Here is a 15,373-nt window from a genome sequence, read left to right on the forward strand (position 1 = left end):
AAGAACAGTTACAGGAACTGGGCCTGGCTAGTCTAGTGAAGAGGAGGACCAGGGGAGACATGATAGCAGTCTTCCAATATTTGAGGGGCTGCCACAGGAGAGGGAGGGTTCAAGCTGTTTTCTAAAGCACCCAAAGGCCAGACAAGGAATAATGGATGGAAACTGAACAAGGAGAGATTGAACCTGGAAATAAGGAGAAACTTTCTGACAGTGAAAACAATCAATCAATGGAACAGAAGTTGCCCTCAGAAGTTGTGGGAGCGTTATCACTGGAGACTTTCAAGAAGAGACTGGACCGCCATTTGTCAGAAATGGTGTAGGGTCCCCTGCTTGGGCGGGGGGTTGGACTAGATGACCTACAAGGTCTCTTCCAACTCTGATTATCTGTTATCTGAAGGAACCTGGAGGCAATGGAAACTAACCAAGGAGAGAAGCAACCCTAGAACTAAGCAGAAATTTCCTGACAGTGAGAACAATGAATCAGTGGAATGACTTGCCTTCAGAATTTGTGGGTGCTAAAAACACTTGAGGTTTTTAAGAAGAGATTGGACAATATTTGTCTGAAATGGTATAGGGGTTTCTCCTTGAGCAGGGGGGGTTGGACTACAAGACCTCCAAGGTCCCTTCCATCTCTGTTTTCTGTTATTCTGAAGTCAAAGATGTGAAAAATCCTTTTGCCAAATATCCAGATAATAGATGCAAACAAAAAGAGTTGGCTCATTCATAGGATGTAACTGATACAGACAAGAATGACAGGTGCTTCCTTACAGTCCATATACAGACTTAGTGACGTTTTTGGGATGTGTGTTTGGGTGGGTGGGTGGGAATCTACACATTTTTGTCTGAATCACAATAAGATAGATTCCATGGTAGAGGAAGACTGAATATGGTATCTATAGTAGAGGAGGAAACAGACAGACAAACAAACAAACAAACAAACTAGAAAATAGATAACTTAGATCAGATTAGATTAGCAGGAGAGGATAATGACACCCGAGCCATCACAATTTCAGCACACTGATGGTGGAATTCTCAGTCCCCGATTGTTATCCAATTCACAAAGAGGTGCATGCTGGCAGTGTAACAAAAGCCAATGTGGGTGGCAAGGTAGCTGCAAATTTAAGCATGAATGCTCTATATATGGGGGCTTGCACCTGATTACCAGATGCTCCAAGCAGATGGCCGGGGAGGAGAGTAAACAGGGCTCCTCGTAGCTTCGATAGGGTTACAGAAAGTACCAATTCTTTGGAGAGTAGCTATAATCCATCGTTGGCTGTGAACATGCCATAGTAAGATACAATACAGATCACTTGGATTGCATCCTGCTGATGCTTCTTAGCCTCCTCCCATTGAAAAGAGAGAAAAAACCCCATACCTTCAACCTCTTTCATTTATGCTTAAAATAGTTCCGTGGCTTCGTAGAAAATTATATGTATGTTTCTCTATCGAATCTCTTCTGTTATGAGAGGGCAGCATGATTCCAAAGGAAGAATTGCATTTCTAAATGGAGTTGCCCCACTGGAGATCTGGGTTAGTGTTTGAGACTCGTGTGCAGCTGCCATCAGTTAAGCAAGGCCGTAACAATGAAGGCATCTCGGCCATAAGAATGATTACCTTGTAAATAGTTAATAGATAATGCACAACAATTACATTTTAAACACATCTACCAGCCATGAGATTGCATACATTTCTTTACCATTTTTTTCTGTGTTTACTCATGTTTAATTAGCATACCCTTGGTGATGAAATGAAAATGAATCAAAGCACGCTGTTTTGTTGTATTTAAAAATATAAGGCACTATGGACAAATTATACAAAGAAGTTGTATAAAGCAGAATGGAGAGGACTGGAATCTCATTATAATTACGCTTAGGAGCACATGTTGTTAGATAGTAGGAAGTCTAAATCGTTGCTAATCTACTGCAGTTTACACAGATACTAACTGTGTCTCTGGATCTTCCTTCTGACCTTTTGATTCCAGGTTTCCAGGTGGCTATGAGATTAACTTCATCACTTCTTGGAAGTCCAAGCTAAGGTAGGACCCAAGCTATAGATCTGATCATAAATCATAGTTTGGGAAAGTATGATGAAGTTCTACCTCTTCAAAGAAGGGATAATACACCAAGAATCTTCAGAACCTATCAGATTTGGATGTTGAGGTTATTTATATTTTTCCTAAGAGGCATTTATGAATTTTGGAGTAGACCTGCAAATTTTACCACAGCTTTTACATTGTTCCATCCATTCATTTATCCATGAATTGGATGAATAATAACGCAGAATGCTCTACCAGCATCACGGTGGGTGACTTTCTACATGGAGTTCCATATCCTGAAGTTATCAAGCGCTCAAAAGTCTTTGGAAAATGTTCCCATGATTCTATATACACCTTCACTTTATCCTTAAATGTTCATACCAATGAAAGAGAAGTTATGCCCCACAAAGCTATCAATGTACTAATCTTTCATGAAAATCTTCCATCACATTTAATAGTGGTAGAATCATAGGGCTTTTACCAAGTAAAGGACCCATTAGAACAAAGTCCCTGACACATGAGCATCTATCTTATAATAAGTCTACCATCTCCCCAAACTGTCTATTCCATCATGGCACAGCCTTTATTAAAATACTTAACACGTAATTGTTTCTTGTTCTTCTTGACACAATATTGAAATATCTATCACCTATCTCATGTGCATGAAATGAAATGTAGCATATTTGGTCAGTAGCCAGAACATTTACCATTGTGCAGGATTTCCTAATCTGCAAGTGTACCAAAATAAAATAATGCCCAGGATTCCTTAGACAATCATTTGACACACCGAAAACTGAGGCCAACTGGATAGCTTCTCACCCACCTCCAGTAAAAATATTAAATTCTATTCTGGCATTGTATCAGTGAATCATTTTATTTGGATTGAGTTTTTGCAGTATTTCACCAGCAAATGGATGAACAATGTATGGAAAGAAGGTAAAGATACAGGGGTATAAACGTTCTGTAAATAAATAAACTAAAATCTGCATTAAATGGCAGATGCCTCTCTTCAGAATTGTTTATTTGATACAAATGGGAGTCATAAAGACAGGGATGCAGACATCAAAGAGAGACTGTCCCAGTTGGAAGGGAGCAGTCAAGTGGGGGGATGAGACTGGAATTATGTAGACACAAGAAGGCAAGGTCTGACCACCAACTTGAATGCCTTATCTAGTCTTTCCCAAGGGCAAACTACCAATCTGAGAAGATTCCTGTAAAACATGCATTGAGCAATAAAGTTGCTAGTTTATATTCTACAAGTGTACGTCTGGTTGTTTGTACCTAACAGCAGAACAGAGGGTTAAAACTGGAAAAAAATGTCCATACATGTCCATCATTAACCACAAGGAAGCAACAAAATTCTGCTTATTGTGTTCTATTTAGCCACTTAGTCTTGCTTAACCTTCTGGACAAATCATTAAGAAATGCTTATCTTCTGTTTCATTCTCTAGGGAAGGCAGCATTTAAAGATAGCCACCATGAAATCCTGGACTTTTTAATATAATAGAACATCTCATCTCAAGGTTTGGAGATGTAGAGGCAAAGCAGATACATTTTACAAAGGCAGTGGGGTAAAAAAAAATGTGATATCCATTTCATTTTTTGTTCGATAAACAAACAGGAGCTACAGCCTAATTCAATCTTAATGTGAATGTGCTTCAAAATGGCCGTTGCCCTGTAGAACTTTGAAATGGAACTCTTTGAGATAATCTCTTGCCAGCCTACGAGACAATGCCAACTTTTCCACAAGCTAACAGCTTGTATCTTCATGAAAACCAATGGATGGAACAAATTGTATTAAATTATGTAAAATGATACTAAAAAGCACCATCGAGTAGTTAAGGCAAAATATTTAAAAATGGGGGTTGGAGGGAAAACCTGTTTACTAAATACGAATTTGCTGCTGTTGTTTTTTGCTGAAATCAAATTTATGGAAATGGTGGAGAGGCCTCTTTTTATTGGACTGTTGAAAAAGAAGGAAACTTGGATTCCTGCTATTGCCAACCAGAAATTTGATTTATCTCGCAGGGCAGACGAGCATATTTCTTTCATGAATTTGGCACCTGTGAAATATTTAGCTTTCCTGAAACTTTAAGATATCTTGTCAACACGCATCTGAGCATAAACTTGTTTCCACCCCACTGGCCTTCTCCATGTCTCTGCAGGAGCTGTCACTATAAAACCTATGTCCGAATACTTCCTTATTTCGTATTCCTCTGACTTTTTAAAAAAAAGATATGAAGGTTTATAAATAATAGCAATTAGCAACAGCATTATGCTTAAGTACACTGTGCATCCTTGTGAAAAAATATTGTTCTTATTTGGGGACTGCTCCAAATAAATTTGTTACAGATTTTTGAATTGTTTCATATCTGAAGCAAATCATTGTGGATCAAAAATAGAACCATTTCTGCATCTTGGGTGGTATAAGATGTGTGCGTGGTGGGGGGAGGGGAATAAAGTATATAGATGTCTTTATGTTCACAAAACTGGCTGACAAAATGAAGCCTTAATTGAGTCCTTTGTCATGATATGAAAATGTCTAGATAAAGATATCACTAACTCCCATTCCATTAAAAAAAAGCCAGATCATGTTTCCGATAACCAAGTAGATTCAATTCTATAATACTTGGAAATAGATGATAGATAGATAGATAGATAGATAGATAGATAGATAGATAGATAGATAGATAGATAGATAGATGATAGATAGATAGATAGATAGATAGATAGATAGATAGATAGATAGATAGATGAGAGAAGACAGAGAAAGAGAGAAAGTGCTTCAAATTCTCCTTGGACATAAAACTATGCAATGGAACACTGGACTCGTTGCTTCTCTGGGCAAAACCTAGAAGAATGTGCTTCAATAGTTCTGAACAACTCTGCAAATATTTTCCTAATCTGCTGGGTGTTCTATCTTCCCCTGCCCCCTAGCCATCCCTGCTTAGAAATGAGGGGTATTGTTGGGGGGGACTCTGTACCATTGCAATATTTTACGAGAAGTACTTGGCTTTTTTATTTTGTCTTGTCTTTATAGTGTAATCAACTGATATCTTAAAACAGAAAACACCACACACTCTTCCTAGAGCAGTTCAGCAGTGCTATGTGAAAATATCCTTGGGCTAAGCTTCAACCGGTGAAAATTGGGAGCTAATAATGGAGAAAGAAGCAAAATATGGCACGTTGCACACTCCATACATCTAGCAAATACGTTTGAATGAAGCCAATGTGTTTACAAAGAATAGAACAAACTGCAAAAAGGGATGATGACATTCGGTTACAACATTACATTGGAAAGTTGGTTTTCCTTCCTCTCTAATATCAGAGCAATAAGCTCAAGAAACTGTTTTGCAAATGCCTGGTCTATCTCCTAAAATAGTAATAATTATAATAGTAATAGCAATAATAATAACAACAACAACAATACATCCAAGTGATATGCATCTGATTTCCATGCAGGGAACTAGGTTTTTACATATTGTACGTGATTCAGAAAGAATAATTAAAGTCCTACATGGACACACATTTGCCTGAGGGCAAACCTTTTATGTTGTTTTGCATTCTGCATGTCACTCAGAAATTTGCAACTGAGAAATGATGCTGAACTAAAATAAGGCAAGGGACTCATTGACTAAAAAGAAAGAAAGAAATTATACCTTGTCCAATTTGTTGACACTCCTTTCAACATCTGACCGTGACTGCTGTGGTAGAACAGCTGAGCTACATATAGGTGAGATTGAGACAACTGAAAGGCCACTGGTTGTAGTTAAAGAAAGATGTTTTTGGACAGGCAAGGTATTAGTTTTGGAAAGATAAAACCATTTTATTTTCTTCAGTCAATAGAACTTCTTCTTATTTGCCAAAGATTTGTGGAGATTGCAACCATGCATCCATTTGTGACTTTAATATTTTTGAGTAAGAGCAGCTACAACAGAAAAAATACCCCTGGCTGGATTCATACCATAATTCTTGGTCTGCTTAACCATGGTTCATTGACTAAAGAAGAATTGGCTAGGTTGACACATTATGCTAAATCAAAACCAACCAACTATCACATGATGGCTTAGTATGATACACAAAAATCCAGCCACAGTAGTGATTGCATTCCTCCAGGCAGTGTGAAAACACTATACAACATGCGCCAAAGGATGAGTGATCAATGGGGCACTGATGGGAAGTCAAGTTTGACAACAGATAGTCATGTAATCAATTGTGGCTGAAACAACCTGTGATAGTTTAGGACTTTGCGGGATGGGCAGAATTGGTTCCTTGGACTGGAAGGGGATCAAACCAGTCAGTCCTAAAGGAAATTGACCCTGACTGTTCTTTGGAAGGACAGATACTGAAGCTGAAGCTTAAATACTTTGGCCAACCAAATGTTGGCCAAATGTTGTATTTTCCAACCAAATGGAAAATACCCTGATGTTGGGAAAGATGAAAGGCAAAAGGAGAAGGGAATGGCAGAGGAGAAGATGGTTCGATGGCGTCATCAACGCAATGAACATGAGTTTGGACAAACTCTAGGAGACATTGGAAGATAGGGAAGGCTGGTGTGCTATGGTCCATGGGCTTGCAAAGAGTCAGATATGAACTTAGCAACTGAACAACACAACAACAACAATAACAGAATTGGTTCCAGATTAAAAGCAAAGTACTTTGGATGTTACTCCTGCTTACTCACATGGAGTGATCTCACTGAAGAGCTTGGTTTAAGACAGCACCATCCTCAGAGGATTCAAAACCTGCAAAACAGCAGGCACAAAATTACAATATAAGCTCTGTCCCTTAGATGTAATCACCATTTTGCAGATTAAACCCCCACAGATCCTTCTGCTTTAGGGAGCCTTACTGGAAGGCTCAAGGAAAAAAGAAAAAAAAAAGAAATAACTACTTTTCACAGGGAAAGGGAAAGTGAGTGTGAGATTTGCTACACGCTGATACAAATAGATACGGCACCATCATCTCCAAACTTTAAAATAGGTGTGAAATAAACTTGTGTTCCTTGCGACCGATTCACAGCAGTCTTCGTTCTAGACAGCTGTCTAGTGCTACAAATTGAATCAGTTCAACCAACAGCTTGATGAAATCCACATAGGTGAGGTGTGAGTTTCTTATGCTTCATATATTTATCCAAGTTATGAGATTCACCTGACCATGTACACAAATATCTTCTCTTTCCCATTTTTCAGTTACATCCCAAAGACAGGCAGCATGAGAAGTCCTCTCATTGATCTATTTTTTTTTGTAAGAACCACACCACATCATACGTGCTCTACCATTAGATAACCATGACAAACTTAGAAGCAACAAGGTATGAAATTCCAAAAAAACCACCCCAACAATAAGCTTTCCAGGAAATGAAATAGAAAAACAGAACTCTTTCCAGGAGGAAAAAGCTTGTTAACATCTTTAATCTTTCTGAATTATGCTTCTTTCTTTGGCCTATTCCTTTTGCTCCCAAGTTTGACACCCTATATATGACTTGTTTGCTCAAGATTTGAAATTATTTCATCACATTTATAAAAATGGTGCCAACTTTGGACAGTGAAGAGATTGAAAAAATGGCCACTTGGACATGCATAAGAATGTACTCATCTGTTTGCTCAGCTCCCAATAATTACCTATAACTCTTGACCAATTAAAGAGAAGCTTTACTCAACTACTCTTTATTCAAAATCAAACTTTTTGACTCAGTTCAAAGGGTTTGGCCTAATTTGACAAAGAGGTGGAGATCAATATATTTACCTTCCTATTTTCTTGAGAATCATATTTCCTGTGAAGGATTTGATACATGACATCTTGGTAATGAAAGAATAACATGCCTGACCTCCATATTATATATGAAATGGTTAAGTGTTTAACATTAATGTCTAATGGAATGCTAAATTCCATGGATAATGTTTAAATGGGAGGAAGGGCTATGAGCTCATTTCTCAAAATATTGATAACTAAGTTGTAATTATTATTACTTTCTTCTTATTTAAACGGGAAAAATGCTTCACTCCTAGGAGCAATTACATGTGCTTATTTTTAAAATATTATTTTTTCTACATAAAAGCCCAAAGCAGCATGCATGCTCTTCCCCAAAATTTTAGGCAGAACTTTTAAAATTTAGGTAGAGTTTAGAGTTGGCCAGAATTCAGTCAGGAGTAATTATTTGAAGGATGGAGCAAAACAGTTCTAACAAAAAAAAAGTGCAGGACCTTGGATAGCTCCATTTGAAACTGGGGAGATGTGATTGGGTTAAAGGAATCAGGCAAAGGGAGGCAAAATATGATTGCCCTGGATCTTATTGGATTCTGACTTCAATCCTAGTAAACCCTGCTAATAACCCAGTTAATGCACCATCGCCCTTAAAAATAGATTGAATGTGCCACTAATAAAAACAAAACAATGGCCAATGCTAGCAAGGTTAACTGGCCCCATCGTTACCATCTCTGCTTTTCTGTAGCTTACCATAGGGAGTTGTTCCATCTTAAAGGGTCCTCATCCACTTTTGCCCCAGACATCAATTCTGGTGATATTTTAAGGATTACATTCCAACAATATGTGACAGGGGCAAAAGACTACAAGGCATTGCCAAAAATTTCTCCTGGTTATTATATACAACAAAAACTATCATTTAAAAAAAAAAAAAAAGATTCTTAAAAAGGTGAAGTGCCAGTCTGAGACATTACGTTAGAATTATTGACGTGGCTATAAGACATCAATGATAAGCCACCAAAAAGCAATTTTATAAACATTGTTATTAAAAGGAAGGGTAATTGCTTTAAGCTCTCTAGGCATTGTCAGGGTCATGGGCAAACTCTTTTGGTCATATCTTGATGCAAATGCAATGGATCAATGACACCGGACATATTTATTTTTAAATATGAGCCATCTCGCCAATCCAGAAATGAGTCCTTCTCTCTACAAATTGCCTTGTATGTATTTAAAAAAAACCACAGAATTCATTCCACTCAGTAAGCATGCTAAAACAAGACAGTTGAAGCTCTTTATGCATAAAAGTATGGAAGTAATTAGGGATTATGTCGTAAGTGTACAAACATAGTTTATATTACTGGATATTAGAAAGGACCCCTTTGTCAATTTGATAGAGCAAAGGGTTTTAATGTACTATAATAAGGAATGTAAGAGAGGGCAAAGGACAGTCTGAATGTGATGCTTGAGCAATCTAAAGGTCTCCTTAGTCCCCTGCAGCCTTGAGCTCCCTACTTATTCTCTGGTCTCCTACATTTTAACTGAATTAATAGCAATCCAATGAGAGAATGCTCCTTCGCATGTTGGTTGTCAAAACATTGGCAGAGTTCAAAACAAGGCCAATGTTACAGCAGATCCATGTGCTATGATCCTATTTAAAAGATAGTATGGCCTATCATTCTCCAGGCACCATTAAAAAAGGATTCCACCAAGGTTTTTTTAAGTATTAAAAAAAACCCTCCCTTTTTAGGACCCTGTAATCCCTTCATTTGGGGTAGAGTCAGGGCGACTGCCTGGAGTTGAGCATTTACTGGCCCGATTCCCTTCCTGATGCCTATTTGGAGTTCACAGCAGATTTTTTTTTCTTTGCACCCTAGGAGAGAAACATCTGCTATATAGAATTGTTAACTGCTCTCTAGGATTGATCTCTCAGCCTTCTGAGTGGGGGGCAAGGGCCTTCACCACGAGGCCACCACACCGCTCATATTATTCACACTGATCAAAATCCAAGGCTGGGGAAAGTTGATTTAATCCTTATAGGATTGTCTTAGCTTCTAACTAGAAGGTTGAGGTCCTCCAAATGGAGGTAAGTTAGAAAAGATGATTCAAGTAAGTGTTCCCAAGTTAAGAATGGGGAGGGGGAAAGAGACTTCATATTGCATACTCAGACCATGTCTTTGTGAACAACAATGGAATTTAACCACATCAAACAATGGAATTTAACCACATTTAGATAAAACTGGATAAAACTAGCCAGTAATTTATTGGGGGGGGGAATCTCTTTAATTCTTGCTGTTGTTAGACAATCAGAAAATCAGAAAACCTCACCAATCCTCTTTGAACTAATGAAAACCCAACCAACTGCCTGCCCTTCCATAATCTTTACAAAACCATAGTCAGCCAAGTAATTTTCACCCCGAAATGGCAGAATTCAGTCAATAAAATTAGATGCGAGACGTATTGGGCATTTCATTACCAGCCTAGGTAACACCATCAATATAAAGGAGAGTTGAATTTGCTGGCTGTATATATATGGTGGATGTCTTATTAATCCTCACTGAGGCATTGCTCTTTGCTTGATGACCAAAGGTCAAGGAAACTGTCATGGGAAACTGTCACTCCAGATGCAAGTTCAGAGGATAATACGAGGGTAAGTTTGAGCTGGCAGAGGAAAGCCTGGAGCTGAGTCTTGGTCAGGGTCAGGCTTGTAGAATGCTAGCCTGATGGAGCAACCTCCGCTGGGTTGATCAGATGAGTGGCAGGCTGAGCGAGGGGAGCCACAGCTGCAGCAAATTAGCCAGTATGCTCAGAGTTCTCGCCCTATTAGCAATGAGAAGGAGGTGGAGTCTATATCTCCTCCTTATCCAAGGACACACAGAGCAGAGAGGAGATAACCACAATGCCGGTCAGCTAGGCTGCATGTGAGAAGGCAACCTTGCCTCTCAAGAAGAGCTGCAATGGTGTCACCTACTTAATCCTGCCATGAGGGCTTGGGTGTTGCTGAAGCAACATGCCCAGTTCTGTGCCATGTATCCTGACCTGTTCAACTTGTGGACTGTTTTCCTGGACTTCGTGAGCCCGTTGGAGTTGGTTACCCAGTGACTCTTGCCACGCTGACCTTAGAATCTGCAATTGGGGTGTTTTCCCTCCAGAACCTGTTTGGGGAGGGGGATTGAATAAACACCTGTAGACTCTTACTTATATGTGTGTTTGTGGGGGGAACGGAGCAGCACTGAAACAGGCAAACAGAAATAACTATACCCTTCCTCATCATTTCCCAAGCCTCTGCTAGAGGACTTGAGATTGAAGAAGACGCATAACACTAGGGGTGAGAAGGGATTATTTTATTTTTATACATAGGAAGGAAGGATAATTATCTCCCCGATGATGCAGGATGCTATTTGTTTCTTCTGCATTCTTTTTCCAGCACCAGAGTGAAGAGTGATGAATTCCCACTCCCATTTCTATTGAATTTAGCCAACTCTATCAGCATTAAACCAGCTTTGAGATCCTTAAAAAAATATTACTCCTCGGTTCAAATGTTCTTTCAATATTGTTTTACAGCTTTTATATACCATCTTTGTCATTATTTTGATGGGGCTTGGTGGAAACCGGCATATTAAAAGACTGTAAATAAATGATAAAATGAATGAAAATAATATAATCACTCACAGTTCCCCCCTCTCCTTTTGATTTATAGGGTTGTATGGCAGATTCAAAGGCAAAAAATGTGGTTTGGAGCACTTGGAGTGTGCACATGGCATCTGTCTACAATTCCTTTAATCAAATGAAAAATTTAGCACACTAGGCTCATGCTGCAGCTCTGCTGCCCCAAGAAAAGACACTGTTGCTTTAAGAAGGGGTAAGCTGATGTTATAGATATTCCACATTCTTGCCTTCAAGTATGGAGCTCTCTTGATGAATATCCTGTAACTTAGAACACGTGCTTCCCAAATTGTATTAGGTTTTCAGTTTGGTGTGGTGGTTAAGGCATCAGTCTGAAAATTGGGAGACTGTGAGTTCTAGATCTATCTAAGGCAGTCAGGTGACCTTGGGCCAGTCAATCTTTCTCTCTCTTCCCAAAAGGAAGTATGGTTTAATGCGGTGGTGGGATTGTACTGGTTCAGACCAGTTCACCTGAATTGGATGTTAAAGTTGCATCTGGTTCGCCCAACCAGTGTTTGAACTGCCTGGCTGGCCTCTCCCATCCCACCTCTCCCCTCCCAGGAGTCTGAGAACTCCTCATGGACTATTTTTGATGCAGGTAAGTGCAGGGTCTGCGCGGAGGCTGTGGAACAAGGAAAAATGGGAAGTACTGGAAGTCTGAAAACGGCCTGTTTCTGGCTTCCGGAGGGCCTCCAGAGCCTAGGCGGGGGCATTTTCATTATCCCAGAGGCCCGAGGGAAGCCTCCAGAGCCTTGGGAAGGTGAAAAACAGCCCTCCCAGAAGTTTCGGTAAGCCAAGCTCACCATGGCCGTGTCCACCCAGCAACTGGGCAGCAAACCGGTTGCTGGGATTTTTGAATCCCACCCCTGGTTTAATGGGGAATGTACTGAACTAGAAACTGGGAGGCTATCAGTTTTCATCCTTCCTTGGGTGTGAAACCATCTGGGTGATTTTGGGCCAGTTACAGGTAGTCATCAACTTATGACTACCGTTGAGACCAAAATTTATGTTGCTAAGTGAGAAATTTGTTAAGTGAGTTTTGCCCCAATTTACAGCTTTTCTTTCTACATTTCTTAAATGGATCATGGCAGTTGTTAAGTTAGTAACATGGTTGTTAAGTGAATCTGGCTTCCCCAGTGACTTTGCTTATCAGAAAATTGCAAAAGAGAATCACGTGATTGTCATAAATATGAACCTGTTGCCAAGCATCCGAATTTTGATCACATGATCATGGGGTTGCTATCATAACTTGGGGTGTCATCATAATTCCAAACGTTCACTAAGCGAACTGTTATAAGTTGAGGACTACTTCTACATTCTCTCAATGCTAGGAAGAAAGCAACGGCAACCCATTCTGAGATCTTGCTAAGAAAACTTCTGGGACTTTTCTTGGCAACTTTCCAGGAGTCAAGACGGACTCAAGGGAGGAAAAAAATATTATATTTCTGTGGACACCAACTTTGTCTTGACTGTGATTTGTGTTAAATTACAAACAATTATATCATCAGATGAACCAGAAAGATTTTACAAACAGCAAAACTGCTATGATGGACATCAGACGTCAACATAATACATTCTCACTTGCTTGGGCTTTCAGATAGAATTTAATTTTGTACAATAAACTCTAGGACAGGGGTGTCAAACTCACACCATCAAGGTGGCATCAAGTCACATATCACATCCCCCCCCCCCTTCACTAAACCGGGCATGGGTGTGGCCAGCATGTGACAAATCCGGCCCACAGGCCATGAATTTGTCAGCCTTACTCTAGAACATCAGAACTCTGGAACAGTGGTAGCCAACCGGTGGGCCAGGGACCACTGATGATCCACGAGAAAATTTAGGTGGTCCACAGAGAAATGTCCCTCCCAAAGCAATTAACCCAGGCTGTGCAGGAACACAAGGCTGTACTGTCCACATGGCCCGCTCACCCATTGCCCCCCATGCTTTGGCTGAGTGCAAATCTTACCTTGAGTAGAGCCACGCGAGCCGGAACTGGAAGGTAAGTCCAACGATGGGGGAGAGAAATCCTTCCCCGAGTGGCTTTTGGACATTGGTGGGAAAGTCAGTCCCATATTCCAGAGCTGCAGTAGTCACAGGACTGACCCTTTGGTCATCCCGGACCAGCTCCTCCAGTCCATGGCAGGCCGGTGCACCTAAGTGGAGGAGCAGCTGCTCCAGGGTGACCAAAGGGCCAGTCCAGTGACTACTGCAGCTCTGGAATATGGGACCAACTTTCCCACCCACGTCAGCAAGCCATCATCAGTCAAAATTCATATTAGTGGTCCGTGGGATTTAAAATTATGAGTTTGGTGGTCCCTGAGGTCCAAAAGGTTGGCGACCCCTGCTCTAGAACATCTGAAGACTAGCACTAATGAGGTTATCTAGTTTGGATAACAAAATGTCTGCAAGAAAACAACCAAGTTCAGAAAGCCCCAATGACCCCACATTTCAACCCTGAACTACAAATATTCTCCTTTATTGATATTTACCCAAAGGGTGAATATCTTCAGTAGGCAAAACAACAACAACAACAACAAAACCCTCACACCATCTTTAATTTATTCCGATAGATTAGCAGAGATATAAGCAGACACCCAACATTCGACAGTTTACAAAAAAAATTATGATGCCACTATCTTCAACTCTGGAAGGTAGTGTTAGCAATTTAGAGGAAGTAGATTCTACAAGCAAGCCTTTGTGATGATGAGACGGCTGGGGGAAGAAATCCCATTCACAAACCTGTTTTGACTAGGAAGAAATCGCGCAGCAGCTCCATAGCCACTCTTCAGTCTTTAACGGCTTCATTAGGCATTTTCCCCAGTCAAAATATTGTCCCTGTGCATCTGTGTTCGCCCTCCTAATTTCATTTCATAACACAATTACTTTACAGCTAGTTGACTGGCACAGAACGGAGAGATGAAGTAAATAATAAAAAAAAAATAACCCATGGTGGTGGATTGGAGCGGGCGGGGGAGGGGGAAATAAAATAAAATCTGGCAATTTTGACAGCCTGAAATTTGAAACTTCTAATATTGTGACTTTAGATGTGGATGTTCATAGCAACAATGGCTTCTGCCACTCCTTCTGTGTCTCAGAAACAAAGGCTAAGAGGACTCTGGAACTTTTGGCAGTGTCAACCTTCTAACTTTTTTTGTAGAGCAGAATTGGCACAGAAGAAGATTTGGGGTGCTTTTTTATTCTTGAATTGATCTTGGCTTCTGATATTTATATGGCTTCTTATTACTCATTTCTTTTGTTCCCCGATGGCTGTGTAGGTAGTTCTCAGCTTACGGCCATAGTTGACCCACACATGTGTGCGTTGCTAAACAAGACAATTGTTAAATGGGTTTTTTTTCTCCTCATTTTACAATCTTTCTTCCCATCGTTGTTCACTACACTTGTTGAGTAAGTCACACCATTGTTAAGTGAATCTGGCTTTTCCCCGTTGACTTTGCTTTGTTAGAAGGTCACAGAAGGGGATCCCATGACCTGGGGATAATTGCAACCGTCATAAGTATGAATCAATTGCCAAGCTCCTGAATTTTGATCATGTGACTGTGTGGATGTTGCAATGGCCATAAGTGTGAAAGACATCATAAGGCACTTTTTTCACTGCTGTTGTAATTTTGGATGGTTACTCAATGAATGGTTGTAAGTTGAGGACGAACAGTATTGAAGAGTGCTTTTGTTTTGTGTATTCAATATTATCAACCATAATAGCCCCTATTCTTTTTGGTATATTTACAAGTCTATCTTACAATTCCTACTAATGTAGAAAGGGAAATGTAAGAGAGGAGAGTTATAAAATGCTATTTTCTCCCCCTTCCAATTGTGATTCTATTAATCCCATTACGGGTCATCTCCTTTGAATTACAAAGGGCTATAATCACTGTTCCTCATATTCCCAATATATTTCAAAAGGATGACTCTTTATTAGGTGAGCTAACTGTTTGGGTCCAATTATTT

At 39.9% G+C, this 15,373-nt stretch overlaps 1 protein-coding gene across 2 annotated transcripts in view; it reads right to left on the bottom strand.

Annotated features, from left to right (window-relative positions):
* The window catches only part of ZNF536 (zinc finger protein 536), a 322,579-nt gene that overhangs the window by 75,824 nt on the left and 231,382 nt on the right, over positions 1-15,373 (bottom strand). Inside the window, exon 7 of one of the 2 annotated variants that reach the window (XM_087940651.1) lies at positions 6,720-6,780. The exons of the other annotated variant lie outside the window; for it this stretch is intronic. Within the exon in view, the coding sequence (XP_087796777.1) occupies positions 6,731-6,780 (50 nt within the window). The 3' untranslated portion in view covers positions 6,720-6,730. The remainder of the gene's footprint in view (positions 1-6,719; positions 6,781-15,373) is intronic. 2 annotated transcript variants of the gene reach the window in all.

This window comes from Pseudonaja textilis, chromosome 11 (genome assembly GCF_049901715.1).
Source record: "Pseudonaja textilis isolate UNSWEBS1 chromosome 11, rPseTex1.2, whole genome shotgun sequence".
In the NCBI taxonomy this organism is placed as follows: domain Eukaryota; kingdom Metazoa; phylum Chordata; class Lepidosauria; order Squamata; family Elapidae; genus Pseudonaja; species Pseudonaja textilis.